Source organism: Natator depressus, chromosome 5, assembly GCF_965152275.1.
Source record: "Natator depressus isolate rNatDep1 chromosome 5, rNatDep2.hap1, whole genome shotgun sequence".
Lineage (NCBI taxonomy): Eukaryota > Metazoa > Chordata > Testudines > Cheloniidae > Natator > Natator depressus.
Genome location: NC_134238.1, coordinates 61,090,663 through 61,107,969, shown reverse-complemented (window position 1 = coordinate 61,107,969; position 17,307 = coordinate 61,090,663). Strand labels below are relative to the sequence as shown.

The 17,307-nt window shown below is 41.4% G+C and overlaps 1 protein-coding gene across 1 annotated transcript in view; it reads right to left on the bottom strand.

Moving 5' to 3' along the window:
* Nucleotides 1–1,588: 1,588 nt before the first annotated feature.
* LOC141987501 (endoplasmic reticulum aminopeptidase 2-like) overlaps nt 1,589–17,307 on the bottom strand; it is a 30,688-nt gene continuing 14,969 nt past the window's right edge. Inside the window, exons 9-18 of the mRNA XM_074952878.1 lie at nt 16,576–16,644; nt 15,297–15,472; nt 14,465–14,544; nt 12,193–12,376; nt 9,259–9,415; nt 8,151–8,335; nt 5,284–5,445; nt 4,171–4,311; nt 3,204–3,285; nt 1,589–2,014 (exon numbers count right to left, since the gene is read on the bottom strand). Coding sequence (XP_074808979.1) covers nt 1,871–2,014; nt 3,204–3,285; nt 4,171–4,311; nt 5,284–5,445; nt 8,151–8,335; nt 9,259–9,415; nt 12,193–12,376; nt 14,465–14,544; nt 15,297–15,472; nt 16,576–16,644 — 1,380 coding nt within the window. The 3' untranslated portion in view covers nt 1,589–1,870. The remainder of the gene's footprint in view (nt 2,015–3,203; nt 3,286–4,170; nt 4,312–5,283; nt 5,446–8,150; nt 8,336–9,258; nt 9,416–12,192; nt 12,377–14,464; nt 14,545–15,296; nt 15,473–16,575; nt 16,645–17,307) is intronic.

Here is a 17,307-nt window from a genome sequence, read left to right as displayed (position 1 = left end):
AAGCAATAGACAAACATTATTTCAGTGGTGATGGACCACTGTCAGTAACTATTACTATAATATACTATTTCACTAGACAAACTGACAATGACCAGAATGAGACTGACTGGGGACAGCTTCCCACAAGCAAAGAGTGCATTTCACTGGGTGGGAGAAGCTAGTTGATGTTATTCCATGCTTCCCTGCCCCACATCCCAGGGGTGTTGTGAAGTTTAATTCATTAGAATTTGCAACTCTTTCAGATTCTCAAATGGAAGGACAAGTATTACTATTAGTGTATATAGAATGTGGCAAACACAAGCTGTTTTAGGAAAAGAAGTAAAAGCCCAAGGCTCAAATGCTGCTGTGGGGGATTAACAATGCTTATTAACCGTAAAACAGCCAAGAGACCCCAATCGGGATCAGGGCCCCATTATTATGGGTATTATATATACATACAGGCATTCCCTGCCCCCAAAGCTGACTTCATTGTGAGCTCTGGAGCCTTAGGCACCTTGTGAAAACCAGGTACATAATGTCTCAAGTTGAGCACACAAATTGAGGTACATAATATTAGTGTCCACTTCTGAAAATCTGGCTGTACGGCCATGGTATTTCTTTGTGTATGACAAAGATATCTAACAACAGAGGCAACAGATTATGCTTTTACAACAGTGAAATTGAGTTCATTCACAATTAAAATCTTTTAAACAATGCATTCATTTGTTGCAATCTTATAAATAAATTGGCACAAGTACACTTCACCTTAAACTCTAGCCTCTTAGGAAAAGGATCTTTTGTTAGTAAAATACTTTTAAAGCAATGTATTAGTCAGAAACTCTCTAAAGTACTATACTATTTGTCTGAAGTGCCACACTACTTATTCTTGAACTCCAAGGTTTGCTTTTGGTGCTTTTATATTGTTTGCTAACAGGCTATAAGAAAAATGGAAGGAGAAAAAAACCACACCTTTAGCACAGTTCATCTCGGCTATTCAGGATGTACAGAAAAAGAGAATACAAGCAAAGAAGCTAGGGAGAAAATTGCCCCCCTCATCCTAGGGATGAGCTGAATTGATAAGAAGAAGAAGAAGAAGAAGAAGAAGAAGTACTATGTAGAAGAAGAACTACACTGTTTTCCCCAGGAGATAATCTATTAATATTAATTATAGCAGTAGCACCTACTGGCCCCAACTGAGATGAGGGTCCCATTGTGCTAGGCACTGCACAGACATATAGGGAAGACAGTCCTGCCTGGAAGAGTTCACAATCTAATAGACAAGAGAGACATGAGATTGGGGCAGGGACATGATGCAACTAGTCCAAAGTCTTGCAGCAGGTCATTAGTAGACTCACTAATAGAACTCCAGTCTCTGAATTCCTGGTCAAGCATATTAACCACTAGACTATGCTGCCTCTCTGTCTGGAGAAAGTGTCTTGTTTGTTCTAAATTCCTCACCCTTTCTGATTCTAAACCTAACAAGAGAGAAACTATTAGTAAGTGGGTTATTCATGTCTCCTGTGGCCAGAAACCATAAAAAAACAAAATAATAATTCCAATAAACAGCAAGACAAAAAGGCATGGAAAAATTATGTACTCTACCTTTGTACCCATGTACCTATAATCAGACAGGTATTTACAGTATTACATTGTGACAAATTATTGAAACAGTTCACAGGCTTCACAATAGATCCTCTTTACTTAGCCAGTTCTGGATCAGAGAAAAGCTTTCCGGACATATCTGAGGTTGTCAACATAGCTATATTGTGCGATGGATGGAAAACTCCCCAAATATACATTCCGACTCCTACATTCAAACGTGCATCACCACAGTGGGGAGTAAAAGGGAACAGTTACTCAAACTGAAATCCTCTCTGCTTTGGAGTGTGATTTAAAGATTATTTAGCAGCCAGTTCCTTAGACTGTTGAGATTTCTTTTCAGCCATCTAATATTTTTTGTTATGGTTTCCAGCACAACTTCAGTGATTTTTAGCTGTGATCCTTGGTCCTCCAGAGACTTAAAGAAATGTTTCACCTAGGAGACAGGATACTCATTAATGCCTTGGGAGTTATTTTTCGGAGAAAGGTCAGGTTAACATCTCGCTGCATTTAAACACCTGCTAGGAAAACATAGGCCCAATAGCTGGAATTACTCATCCTGATGGTGGCTCCCTCAAAACTCAGGTGACATGCACTATGCTCTCCCACAAATCCTCTCACACCTTAGGCCAAGTACCCTCCAAAGAATAAAAATTAATTCTTAATACTAAAAATAAAACAAATATATATGTCTATTAAAAATGAACTGAAATGTGTGGGCCATTCGCCACCCTGACCACTTGATGCCCTTCCTTCAAGCACACAGAGCCCCACTGACTTCGGCAGGGCTTTGCTTGGGCACAGGAACTCAGATGGGTCTTCCTGTAGAATTGAGGCCATGGATTGGATGTTATATCCTTCCCCCCTCCCCCAACCTTCATCCATTTTTTGTTGTTGCTGCTGTTTTTTAAGATAGTCTTTGTAGCAAGGAGCATACAATGCCCTCCCACATGCCTGTGCAGCAACCTCAAGTGTCAGCTCCTTAATCAGATATGTGGTTATGCAATGAACTGAACATGTTTTTTCCCCACATGAAACCAAAATATATGGACTACAGTAATGGCAATTACATGAACAGCCAAAGAATAAATCTCTTCCCATATGCACATAAAAGAAATATGTGTAATACAACAAGAGATCAAATACTTTTTCTGGACACTAAAATGTAACACACATAATATATGCAACTCTCTTCAATAAGTTACTTTGGAATGACTGCTAACTTTTTCAAGCTATTAAATGGATTTTCAACTTTAACTTAACTTTCCTTTTCATCACTGTAACACTGAAAGAGCACTTTCTCATGAGGGCTGTTCTGGACAGTTACGCATTTTTATTTCAGAGTAACAGCCGTGTTAGTCTGTATTCGCAAAAAGAAAAGGAGTACTTGTGGCACCTTAGAGACTAACCAATTTATTTGAGCATAAGCTTTCGTGAGCTACAGCTCACTTCATCGGATGCATCATCCAATGAAGTGAGCTGTAGCTCACAAAAGCTTATGCTCAAATAAATTGATTAGTCTCTAAGGTGCCACAAGTACTCCTTTTCTTTTTGCATTTTTATTTGTTAGCTTAAGAAATATGAGACTATATATTACCAATAAGTATTAATAGAAAGTCACAAACCTCTTCTAGCTTGTCTTTGGAGGAAAAGTGAGATGTAGAGCCAACAATAATAGTTCTTATAGAAAAAGAGGCTAATTCAAACCTGCAAACAAGAAAGAAAAACTATACAGTAATATAAACAATATACCTATATCTGAACTGCACCTTGCGTCAGTACAGAATTTCTTTACTAGTCTCTTTCTAGTATGTGAATATTTTTTAGTTAAAGAACTGGGTATGTTCATGGAGGATAGGTCCATCAATGGCTATTAGTCAAAATGATCAGGGACGCAACCCCATGCTCAGAGCAACCTTAAACCTCTGACTACCAGAAGTCAGGAGCGGAAGACAGGGGTGGGTGACTCCGTAACTGCCTTGTTATGTATGTTCTTCATGAAGCTCTGGTATGGGCCACTGTCAGAGACAGGACACTGGGCAAGATGGACATGATCTGACCCAGTATGGCAGCACCTTTGTTCTTATGAAGTTACACAATCAAATTAAAAATATTTTATAAACATATATCCTTAGCCATATGGATTTATAGCCACTGTAGACTATCAAACTGAAAGTGTTTTCTACTATCTAATTCGCTTTTCAGTATTTATGTTGTTTGGACTTCTCCCCATTTCTTCCAGAGGGAAGATAAAAATAGACTAGTCAGTTTCAGCTTGTTTCTAGTCAGTTTCTAGCAGCCCTGTGCAAGCATGCATCCTGTACCACAGCTTGAAGTGCGGGGCACATGCTTTCTCTCTAATGAAGAAAGACAACCACTACTGTGCTCATTAAATTGTCCCCAGAACCTTCAGGGTTACTTCTTTAGATCAAGTGGTAGGAGCTAGTGCTTTTAGGGCCCACTTCCATAAATGTATCATATATAAAAAATAAGATAAGTGTCTTCTCTAGTGGAATAAATTATCCCTCTTTACACTCTTACTTGTCAGGATTTGCCACCAATGGTGGCTAAAGTAGATAAGCAAATACCAACTTTTTAAGAAGTCTGTTCCAGTTTTTTCTGACAAAATTCCAAGCAAGCCCCTGTCCCTCTGGATTTCTGGCAATAGCATGAAGAAGAGCTGCTAGATCCTGAGTCTTGATAACCTCACCTTCCATGCCCAGCTCAATTAACCTGTACAAATTAAAACAGATCAGACAGCTTCAGCTTGTTTCTACTCAGCTTCTAGGAGGTACTGCTAGACCACTACTTAATGCTCATTTCCTTTTGATATTCAAACATGGGGACTAAATATAAAATAGGAGTATGGAAAATAATGTGCAGGATGACAGTTCAGTGCTTTAAATATTAATTTGCAAGTTAACTAAGTGGTGCTACTATAACTTTTTCACATTATTGGAATAACTATACCATTGGCTTGTAAGTAATTGATTTTGATAGGGGCTTCTGCATAAAACCTACCATGGTAGGGCCCATAATCATCACGTAAAATGAGGTTCTTCTATTTTGTAAGAGGACTATTGGTTGCTCAGTAACTTCCAGCTCAAATCTTCTCAATTTACAAAGTAAAATGATTTATTTGACTTGCCAACCCTGTAAACCCAGAGTGTTATCTGAAAATCCTGGTGGAGTCTTGTTGGCTATTCATCCACACTAAAGATTCTGCATTCTGTAATTTTGTTGATGATATGCAAGCCAGAATAGAATCGAGCTCCCTCTCCTGGAGCAGTACTGGCTCTGGAATGCTAACAAAGACTTGTTTTAGTCACTAATGTACTCAGACCTGACTGAATACAAACAGGAAACACATCTCTTAAGTGAGAACAATTCTTACATGGTCACTTTTCAGAACAGAACTACACTTCAAAGGATTCGAATTTCTTTGTTGCATGTACTGTATAAATAGTATCTCAAGAGCTTCTTTCTAATGGCCTTTTCATGTATCATCAACATCAGGCCAAGATCCCTTAGGGTATCATCTCATCAATAATTATTTAGGAAAGTGATGAAGTAAATAAAAAAAACCCAGTTCCACATTTTCAATCCGTTTCCCACTACTGTTGAGATTCTCACGATTCCATAGCGCGTTAGTGAAGGAACTTGGTATTGTTTTGTATTTAATAATTGAGCAAAGACTATTCTTACTTTGTCAGTTTTTCACACTGCCTGCTGGTTGTTAAAGCATAGAGGATTTTGTTCTTTTCTGCACCTGACACTGAGAGACTATACTGCTTCAGTAGATAATTCCACCCTGCTATTGTCTGTGCTCCAACTGAGTAGATCGTCTTCAGAACATCTGCTGGAAGCCTGTGGCATGAAACAAAGAAGGGGAAAGAGAAGGAGGGTCAAATGACTTTTGTAGCCCTGTGTAGCTCTTTATCCTTTCTGTCTACACAGATATACAACGTTCCAAGAGTCATACACCAAGTTTGTTTACAATTTATCTTTCCCAATGCTCTCCCATAAAGCTGCACTGAAGGACATGGTAATGGTCAATTTTAGGGCTGTGCAGCATTTTCTGCAATTTTTTTTCCTGCCCATTTTCATGTCCCTGAAATTTCACAAGAAAATTATTTGGTTGCAAAAACATGCAAAATCAAAGATATTCATGTTACCATCTTAAAACAATTTGGGCCAGTTTTTTTCTGAAAGCTTGAAAAGATTTTTCACGAAAATGGGCCAGTTTAGAATTTATAAAAAAAATGAGAAAATTCTTAGAATTTGGAGCATTTTATAGTATATTGTGAATATTTCACACATCTTTAGTCAAGACATATTTCCGCCTAGAATAACACTCCAGAAAGCAGAAATGCACTTTTCAACTTTTCTGTGAATCTATGTATTACCAGGAAATAGCTAGCCTGGAGGGATTCTAGTAATTTTGGACACTGATGATATGAGTTCAAGGAGGATAAGACAAGTGATCAGATGAATAAGAAATCCTCTTGTCTGGAAGTCTATTCAATACTCAAGAAGTCACTGGTCAGGTGACTGATGATTTCACCAGCTACCCTGTCCCTAGTCTCTCCTTCTTGGGGAAGATTATGGTGAGCCAACTGTGACATTCACTCACTGTGTGACTTTGAGTGGCTGTAATTAGTACATGGGCTAGAACTTTTTGGCTCCCAGGCCTGTGTTTAGTACACTAGACCATACTCTAGGGAAGAACAGTACGTCCTTTGGATGGATGGCAGAGCAGTGAACTGACCTATAAACAGATTAGGAGACTTGCATCATTCAACAAGGACTAGAAATGCTACAGTGTACTTGTACTATTAAAAGGCAATGAGTTGTAGAGTCAGGGTATGGAAAAGGTCAATGAAAACATTTTGTTTCCTGTTACTGAATATCATGCACAAGCACCAGAAGTAAAAAAAGAAAAAAAAAATTTGGATATAATTATAAAATAAGGCACAGGGGAGACTGGAAAGTGGACCAGTCTGAGAACTAACTGAGGTTCTAAATTGAGAACTAAATGAGAGACCAAGGAGAAAATAAATCCCATTACTGCCTGTTCACCGAAACTCTGGTGTTTTGAGACATCATTACAGTACACATGGAGCAGCTGGGGCAAAACAAACTATTCCAAAGCACACAATGTAATTAAATGTTAAACAAGCTATCAATTTATCCATCCACCCTCCCAATAACCTTGCAAAAATCTATTTGCCCACCAACCCAGGGAAAGTTACTTCTTTGGATGGGCAAATAAAATATTAATAGTGTTTTCATGATCACCTATCATCATTGTGCAGAGCAGGGGTGTGGAAGTAATTTTCTGCCTGGGCTGGTAAATTTCATGTAAGGCATGTATTTATGGTATTTCTAGCATATCCATCAGCAGAATAAACCACAACTGTAAAAAGTGTGTTATTTCTGTGTTTAACTGAGTAGGAAATGAAAGAAAGACAAGCACTAAATAATACCTTTAACTGGATTAAGACAGGAACACAGGACTATTGGTGGTAGATGTGTATATTTTGTATCAACTCTTTAGGTTACTCCAGGCAAATATGTCCCCTATTGATTATCCATTTTTAATATCCAGCAGTGAAGCAACAGTGGGCATCCTTATGAATCAAAACATCCACATTTACAACTTCTTATAGTGTATGGTGCTCATCTACTGTGGTGTTGGGGGACTGTATAGTACCTGGCTAGTTAGATTTAGTAGTTACATTTACCATGGTACCATGCCTGTGGAATTTTTTTGTCCCACCCTAGTGCAGTAAAGTAAAGCATGGTAAGAAAAGGATTATATTCAGCCCCAGGTGCAAGAGGGGATAGGAAGGATGCATGATGAGCCTCCCACTTGCACATCCATGCCCGAGTTGGGAACAATGGTAGACCTTGCACTCATTCAAACTTCTGAATGCATGAGACTAGTGCCACTGCCAGAGCTTTGTTCTCCAAAGTGGATAAGAAGAGGTTGGGGTCATGGCCCAACAGGCCCTCTGCTTTGTACAAAGGAACTAGGAAGGCTAGACTTTGTACAGTGCACTCTTATAAAGGGTGCTGCAGTGGACCTCCTCCCTGGAGCTCCAGCAAGCATTGTGCCTCAGACACAGTGCCTCCTAGAGTTACTAATGTGGTTGTGCACCTCTGCCCCTCCACCAGTGCATGACTGAACTGAAGAGTCACAGCCAAGGCCTAAACTTTGATTTTCTTTTAGCTATATGGATATGTGGCTCTTTCAAGTCAGGACAAATGAATAATCCAGAGGCCCAGACTGAACTGAAAAAGCAGGAGAGAAAGCTCAGTGAGCGAAGTCAGTAGAAAGGAGCAAGCAGCTGAAAAGTAATTAATACTATCTAACATATTTGTTGATACTATACTGTAAGTCACACACACATACTAGAGGAAAAGGTTATTCAGTGCATTTTTCCCATTCCAGATTACAAAAAGTTTCCTATTCCAACTTTCCTGTAAAACCTTAGCTAGAAAAGCAAACTAAACCCCAGTACAGGATACCTAAGTGAAAAGGAATGTTAGAAAGCAGGTAAGCCATTTACTTTAACGTCCCACCAGATCCCATCCACTTGCTGAAAAGCTCATTTGCCTTCTGGATACAGGGAGGATATTGTAGCTCACACGCAAGCTTGAGGAGAGCAGAACGAAGCATTCTGTCAGAGACTGAGCCCTCATCACTCCATGTCTGCTTGTCAATCACTGGCTTAAAATGCTGCAGGATGTACCGCTGCAGAGAGAACAGATCACGGTTAGGCCCTAGTGCCACAATCTATGTAGTGCTGTGTAACCGTATATAAACCTACGTTTCAACAGTTACCCAGTTGTACTCCACTCATTAGAGCTACAGTATTCAGAAGTCATACTCAAATCTGCTATGCTATCTACTCCCAAACACTGTTTTGGGCTGAGTTCTTTTAACAAAGCATGTCCACAGGGCATCCGCAGCTGAGCTAGCTGTGATCACATTAAAAAAACATCTGATAAGTGCAGTTCTGCTTAACACAACATAAGTGGCAACAATCAGGTTTTTAAACATGATTACAGGTCTTTATGCAGAGTGAATAGGAATGCTGTGTCTCTCTCCCACACAAAGGACAGAGAAATTATTTATGTATTGGCCCCAAGGATCTTACAGCCTGTATTGACTTAACATAGGCAGGGGCGAAAGAAGGGGGAGGAAAGCAATGAGAGCTTTCCTGCTCTTATTAGCCAGGCGCCCTAGTGCCACTGGAATGCAAGCCCTGACGCCACGCTACTCACTCGGTGCAGCAGATTCATGGGGTAACTCCAACAACATGAATAAGACCAGCTCGCAATGGAGCCGCAGAAACCACCGCCATGGGCCATTAGTGCATGAGTTGATAATGTGCAGAACGACAAGAGAGTGGAATAAGAACAGGAGTACTTGTGGCACCTTAGAGACTAACAAATTTATTAGAGCATAGGCTTTCGTGGAATGTGGTGTTTAGAGCTTGGCTAGTTTATAAATAGAATCCTTCAGGAATTTGCAGATTTTTTCCTCCTCTTTCTCTCTCTCAAGAGAGGAGAGGAGGACACTTTCTGAATACTAACTGAGTACTCGTTCCATGTGTCCCAATTCCTTACAAATAAAATTTTATGACAAATATTTTTTTCAAATTAAAAATGGACCTTAAGGTTTTCTGTGACATCAGAAATATTTCTTCTCTCCATCATGTGGTAGAACATTTCCAAGTAGCCCAGGCCTTGCAGAAGTACTATGTTACTGGATTCATGTCGGAGATATCGCATCAGATCAAGGGCTGTGTCCAGCGATAACCTTCCTGCACTGAAGAAAAGAATATACGCAAGCTCAAAAGGTGCACAGTTCATAGTTTTGTCAAAAGAACTAAGGGTTGTAAACCAGGTGTGCTGGGCCATATTCCCAATCCTGCTGCTGACTAAGGACCCGATCCACTACCCACTGAAGTCAATGGAAGTCTTTGACTTCAATCGACACTGGATGAAGCACTATGTGACCTTAGGCAAATCACTTAATCCAAGTTTGTGTGTGAGTTTTTGCATCTTCAACATGAGGATAATTATTGTAAGACTTTTGGGACCAGAGTCATTTTTCTCTTATTTTTGGAGGTCTACAAACATAACAATAAAACTTGCCTGTCTCGCGGGGTGTTCTGAGGATTAATGGATGACTGTCTGAAGTGCTTTAAGTAAAAGACAACACAGAAATGGACATTTTTATTAAACTGGTCTCATGGATAGCACGTATGACTGCCTGACCTAGTTTTCAGTGCTCTGTCATTTGCTTTGTGCCATACATCCTGTCTTTTGTTGTAGAATCTATGTGGGCTACTCAAGAGAGAGCATGAAATGTCATCTTCAGTTATTTGGTTCAGATAAACCACAATAGGAGGTCAAATCATTGGTGAGCTCTACATATGTCTTGCAGATACCCCTTTATACAGTATTCACAATTCCTTAAAATTCTCCACACAACAACCAAAGTTATCCCAGGGATCCTCCATGGAGTCAAGAAGAACCACCCATCCATCATCATGGGTTGCCTCTTTCCCCTGTCAAAGCCTTGCACTCTCTCTTCACATGCTGTGGTCCCATTACTCTACCTAGCATTCTAGAGGGTGAACAGTCTTCTCTAATCATCTTTAAATTACCTGCCAGGAGATGCCCAAAGAACAAGAGAGAGCAAAGAGTTACAAAGAACTCAGCCAAAGCAGCACTGGGGAGCAGACACCATAGTAGGGTTTGAGCATGACTTCTGAAGACTGTAGCTGTAGTGAGTGGAGTACAACTGAGTGACTTAGATTCACTGATGTTCATGGCTTCTGCCAAAATATCAGAATTAATTGCTAAAAAAACCTCTGCGACCAAGTGTGTCAGTCTTTCTTCCACAATGCACCAAAGAAGACTGAGTTAATGGTACAGCCTTAGAAAGAACTTTACAAATAATTATGCCCGACAAAGGGATTATCTGAGCTCCTGTGACTCCGCTCCAAGTATAATTCTGCACTGTCTTCATGCACTTTGCCAAGAAAAGATGCCATGTTCATGAAGTTCTACAAACTCTGCTTTGCCCATTTAAACGGCAGAAAGAAAAGGATCACTTCTCTACTGTGACTTCAGGTGATGCATATCCTATCTCTAGCTATGTGTTTCAAGAATTAATGCTTATTTTAGAACAGTGTTCTCAGTTCTATACATATTAGATACTATCTTTACTTTAGACTTTTTGTTAATTATATTTTCTTTTCTTATCTACAAGGTGACAGAGTCCTGCACTTTTGAAAGAAGTTATTGGAGCAAGAAGCAGCAAAAGCATTACAGTATTTCATGTGACCATTATCTTGTACCTAGGTACATATATGGGCCTCATCACCCTACTATCTGAGCACCTCCTGGTCATGAACAGATTTCATCGTCATAAAACACTGTGCCAATCCCCATTATGCAGATGAGGAAAAGGGTAGAGTAAGTGACCTGCCCAAAGGCACACAGGAAATCTATGGAAGTGACCCTTCTCCGTGGATGTAACAAGTGCTACCCCACAGGCTGAGTGGAGACACTCACACCATTTAGCCATCACTCTAACCCTGCTGCCCCAGTGGCACAACACCACAATAATCCATGAGTTCTGTGGGCTGTGTCCAAACTTGGGGAGTGGGGGATGCCTTATCCAGCTCTCTCAAACCTCCTTATTGGCCGTCCTCCTTGGAAATGATTCAAGCAAGCATGTGCAATTAAAATAGTGCATGAAATTGACAGCTAGCCTTTCTTTAAATTAGTTTTCAAAGACAGAAACCTGCTGTCCAAAATATAGTTTCCAGGAGGAATGCATTATTTGATCTTTCCCAAGCGAAGTCTTCGAAGAAAATTAAAAAGAAAGAGGTGGCCTGTCTTTATGGGAAAGAGCAATGAGCCCAAACCATAACCACATGCTGGTAATTGCCTTCAGTGAAATTAAGAGAAAGATGATGAAGTGAAAGCCAAACAGTTTTTCCTCAGTCTCTCTGTATCTGGACTCTACACACCTATGAGGGGGGCTGTTTTGTTTAAGGAGCATCACTTCACGGTTATGCTTGACCTAGGAAAGCTGAGAAATGTTTACTCCTCTGCCCTTGCACAGTCTCTCTCACTATTAACTGTAACTAAATATTTTGCTGCTCAAGGCAATCCTCCTTTCAGCCTGTAGGAGCGTCAGCACTATGTTCAGGAAATGAGTTCTGTGTCTTTGGCTTCTGGAGCAACATCACAGAGAGTGGTACTAAAAATTAAATTTGAATGTGTCTGGCTCTCACTCTGATGGCCCAGTTTTCAACAGGAGCTTGCCTTCATGCTAACAAAAAAGTGACCCTGTGACTGGGCATGAAACTACTGCCAAGGGCATGTTCATACTGGTGCAAATTGTTAATTAGACACCTTTGTAAATGTCTGAATATGCATTCATCCAATTTGCACATGACACAGCAGTAAATGTGTGCACCGTAGCGGGTGCAGTTTAATCTTTTGTTTTGGCACACAGATCTTTGCTTCTTCCCTGTTAAAATTTGGTATTTTTTTCATCAGATTAAAATAGGAAAGGTGTGTTACCTGACCAGTTGAAATCCATTGTGGATCAAGTTCACCCGGTCCTTGTGGCTGAAAAGAGTGTGGTTCTGATCCAACAGTTTAATGATGTTGTCCCAGCCATTCCCTTCATAGTGCACAATATAATAGCCATTCATGTCCACATTGAATTTCACCCAGGCGACCTCTCCCTCCAGTTCGAGTGTGTCTGAATGGGAGAGATTCACATGGAAATTTATTTTTTTTACTGCATATGAAAAATTAAAATGAAAGCACAGGCAAGTATTACAACTGTCAGTGGCTTCACCTGGGGAACTGTGAGATTTACCGAGAAGACACCTGAAAATGGAATTAGAAAGTTATTTGCTAACCTGAAGTCCTCATCCCAGAGAGTTTTTATTTTGGGGATTGTCTACACCAGAGGTGGGCAAACTACAGCCCGTGGGCCACATTCGGCCTGCGGGACTCTCCTGCCCGGACGCTGAGCTCCTGGCCTGGGAGGCTCACCTCCGGCCCCTCCCCCACTCTTCCCCTCCCCCGCAGCCTCAGCTCACTGTGCCGCCGGCGCAATGCTCTGGGAGGCGGGGCGGCGAGCTCCTGGGGGAGCGCAGCTGCAGAGCCCAGCCTGACCCGGTGCTCTGTCCTGCGCGGTGGCGTGGCTGGCTCCAGCTGGGCGGCGCAGCTGTAGCGCCGCCAGCCACCGGTGCTCCAGGCAGCGCGGTAAGGGGGGTTGGACAGAGGGCAGGGAAGTTCAAGGGGGTGGTCAGGGTGTGGGGGTGTGGATAGCGGTCGGGGTGGTCAGAGGGCAGGGGGGTTGAATGGGGGCAGGGGACCCCAGGGGGCAGTCAGGAAGGAGGGGGGGTTTGGATGGGGCAGCGGGGGGCAGTCAGGGGCAGGGGTTCTGGGGGCAATCAGAGGACACAGAGAAGGGATGGTTGGATGCGACAGGGGCCTGGGGGGGGGCAGTCAGAAATGAGAGGAGGGGTTGGATGGGGCGGCAGGAGGCAGTCAGGGGCGGGAGGGTCTGGGGGTGGTCAGGGAACAGTGGATGGGGCAGGAGTCCTGGGGGGGCATTAGGGGGCAAGAAGCAGGGGGGTTGGGATAGGGGTCGGCGGCTGGGCCACCCCTGGCTGTTTGGGGAAGCTCTCCTAACCGCCCTCCATACAATTTTGGAAACCTGATGTGGCCCTCAGGCCAAAAAGTTTGCCCGCCCCTGGTCTACACAGTGCATTAGTCCACATCAGAGGGGTGTAAACTCTTGTATACACTGGCCTGTCACACATCAGCTGGCCTGAGTGGGCCTGTTGGCTTGCACTAACAGTTCCCTAGTACACATTAGTATAGTCCATTTTCAAACATTAGGGAACTTTTAGTGCACCTCTCTAGTGTGCATTAAAATGTTTACCCCTTCAGTATGGACTAGCACACTATGTAGACAAAGAGTTTAGATTGAGAATATTTCAACAGGTTGAGAACTCAGTGGGATTTATGGGATTGGTAATGGAAGACAGGTCCTTTTTCCTCTTTCTACATTGCTGGATCAAATCCTGTTTAGGCTGCTAGATCAACAGTTGTTGCCATTTTGAAGCTATTTGATGGCTTATGTGAAATTGGCTGGTGTTCTCTGTCCATTTCTCAGCAAAGAGACCAGTGACTGAACAGACTTGGGAACAAACTAAGGTAACATAATCCCTCCAAGTCAGGGTACCTTGCACAGTAGCTGGCCAGAGGCTGTGTGGAAGAATTTCCATTGCCAGTACAGGACCTCTCCCAAGCGCTAAATGCTCTCAATCTTTTTTTATTTGTCCCTACCTGTAATCATTTCCCAGTTTTGGCCGTGATAATAAAGTTAATATTTGTGTGTGTTACTTAGAAGAAACTCTTAGAATTAAAATTCAGTTCTTAAAGCCATCTGTATGTTTTATTGACAATGTTAGCAGAAACTCCAGCACCTTCCCCTGCGCCTCCCCCTCCCCCCGCCCGTATATATTAATCTTTAGAGTAACATACAGGTCTGCCCACTAGCGTTTCTAGGAGAGGACCAGAAATTCTCTCTGTCAGGAGCTGCATCTTGTCTTCCTCAGCTAGAGACAAGAGCATGGTAAAGCAGGAAGGGGAAGTAATATAAAGAAGGGAACAAAGAGGGCTCCCCAGAGGGCCAACCTCCAACACATATCCTTAAAATTAATTTTGTTTAGGAAATACATTTCTTTTAATTGATTAGTAAAGGTCAACCTGTTGTTCAGTTAAGGCAATCAATTTACTGATTACAAAACCAATGATCAGAGTTCATTACCTGTTTTAGTTTTGAATATGTGTCTGTGAACAGTGTTGGAGCTGCTGGTGACGTATGTGAGTGGGATATGCCAAAAATATCTGGGAGATAAAGAAAAAATACAATAAAGGAACATTTGCTTCCACAGAAGAAGATTGATTTGCTTCATCTGTGTCTGACTAATCCTAAACTGGCGAGCAATAGAGAATGAGACTGAGTGCTAGAAATGTTAATCTTGGTATAACCATGCAGAAGTCCACACCAACACTAACAGAAATACGCCTCTCAATGAAGGATCACTTCTCTATCTGGGTTTGAAATGGCACTCTACAGGCATATAAGGGAAATCTGCATATTTTAAAACACTAGCAGATCAGTTCTCTCTCCCACTGGATATTAAGTGTGTGATCCTCTCTTATAGAAGGGTAGCCTCATCCTACCTCCACTAGGGTATCAACCAAGAACACATTTCACTTTTCAGTTCTACCCTGTTCCTGTGGTTAAGTCCTCTACAGAGTTTCCCATTATATAAATTCTTGTTACATTTGCCTCTTATGTAGTCCTACCCTTACAGCCAGCTTCTGATTTGCTCCATGCCAGTAGCCAGGAAAGTGGACATCTGCTGTCCATCCTTGCCAAGTCAGCAGGAACACTTGTACTATGCCTCGTTCACATACTTCATGTCACCTATTGATAAACTTACCTCCTGCCTAGGCTGACCTAATTATATTAGACGGTAATAATGGAATATCAAGCTGCCAGAATATCAGGTACCTTTTTCTATACTGGAAACTGCAGCAACAGAACAAACACCACATAAGTAGTATTACCAAAGTAAGGTAAGTGTAGATACCTTGACTGCAGGTTAGCCCATTCAGGGTCTTCTTCAAAAACACCCTTAAGGAAGCGCTCCTGTCGCAATCTTAAGGTGTTCCCTTCGCATTTAACAAGAACCAGTGGGATCCCTTTCTGAAGCGTCCAAGTGTTCATCATCTCTTCAATCTCTGTAAGTTTCCCCATATGACTGAACTGAAATGACCATAGACAAACTATATTCAGTGACACACTTAAAAGTATCTCCCAAAAATAAATCTGTACACATTTGGGTTTGCAGGCCAGAGAGCCAGTGCTGGCAATCTGATAGACTCTGGTTTGACTTTTGGTTCTGGGAGCTACCCAGGACTAAATGAGCAGCAAGTTTACATGCCATTCAAGAAACCACAATGGTTCTCCCTGCGAGAGTACAAGACATCCATTTAACAAATAATGGCAAAGACGGTAAAGCTTTTACACTGGGAAGCTGTTACAGTAAGAATGCCAGTACAGGTATTTACATACACCTACAAATTCTAAAGAGATCCTTGAGAGGCATAGGTTTCCCAGTGCATCTTCTCTGCCGCCAAAAGACAGAAAGTTTTGTTTTGTTTTTGATAAATCTCCTGAATGTGTCTCAAAGAATAATCTCATGCCTAAGGCACAGAACTAGAAGACAGCCGAACTGTGTTCTGTTCCTGTCTGTGCCATACTCTTCCTGTGTGACTTTGGGCAAGTCACAATATACCTAGCAGCAAGTCGCAAATGGCCTAATTTTCAAAGGTGCTGAGCAAGACCACTAACCAAAATTTGGACCAGATTCTTAGATGCTTTGTGGCCAAGCTGTGCTGATACACCTGTATATTTCTGGGGTATTCCAGAATAAAAATGCATCATGCAATAACGTCATTCAGAAAAAGTCTGTGATTCAATTTATTGACCAATAACATACTGTCCAGCATGTGACATACAGTGGGATTTCTTTAGTTCAAAGCCATTCCTTTCTCCTAAATTTTGGCTTGTTTTTGTTTTTTTAATTCACTCTTCCTCACTGCAACCTTATCTCTAGTGAGGAAAACAAGTGACAAGCTCCACTGCTCTATAGTTTAAGTCCAGGAAGTGCATTTACTAAATGCAGCATATCTAGAATTGCTTTCTCCAGAGCCTGCGTGCATCAAGTCAAGGGCAAGCTCAGCAGTTGCCAGTCTGAACAACTGAGATGCAAGATTTGTTTACTAAGCCCTAGAGTCAGCAGCAGGACATCTTGTCATATCTTCACCTTGTCATTCTAGTGTTTTATCTTCTAACAATTTACTTACTGTGCTGCTAAGGGGCCTGGAAGCTGTATAGCAAAAGTTGCCAGAAGAGAAGTCACTTTCAGAGCAGGTCTGTAAAACATAAGAGAAATGTGAATCCTGACACACGACATATTTTTAGAAGAGTTTGTTTAAAAAAAAAAAACAACAAAAAACCAATAATACAGCAAAAAGAGACCAATCAAATAATTTAGTAAATCTGAAGTTACAAATGCCACTCACTAAACAAAGGGCTACTAATGACAGACCCTCATCAGTGCTTCTTAATCTCTCATTTGAGCATATTGAGTAGGTATGTTTGTGCGTAGATAAATTTAACAGTGACAGACAATATATCTATACATTAAATTTTTCCCATGTTAAATTTGTGCTCTTATCACTATTAAAGGGGAAAACAACAACTTAAGACCTTTTCAAAAATACCAAAAATATACAATAGAATCCTTCTAGTCAGCACCCAAATAAACGGCATGTCTGCTTAATTTGGAGGATTGCCAATGAACAAATTCAGTGTGATGATGTTCAGTAGCTAATTAATGGATTAATGACACACCTTGGGCTAAAACTGTGGAGAGAATTAGGCCCATCATTGTGAAAGGTCTGTTTGTTACATTTTGTCTTGTCTGAAAGACTGTTTGCAGCTGTTTACTGCTATGAACTGGTGTTTACGGGCATAAGTGTATACCGTGCAGACTTTGGTTCATAGTATGCTCCTTCCCACTGAATTATGGCAGC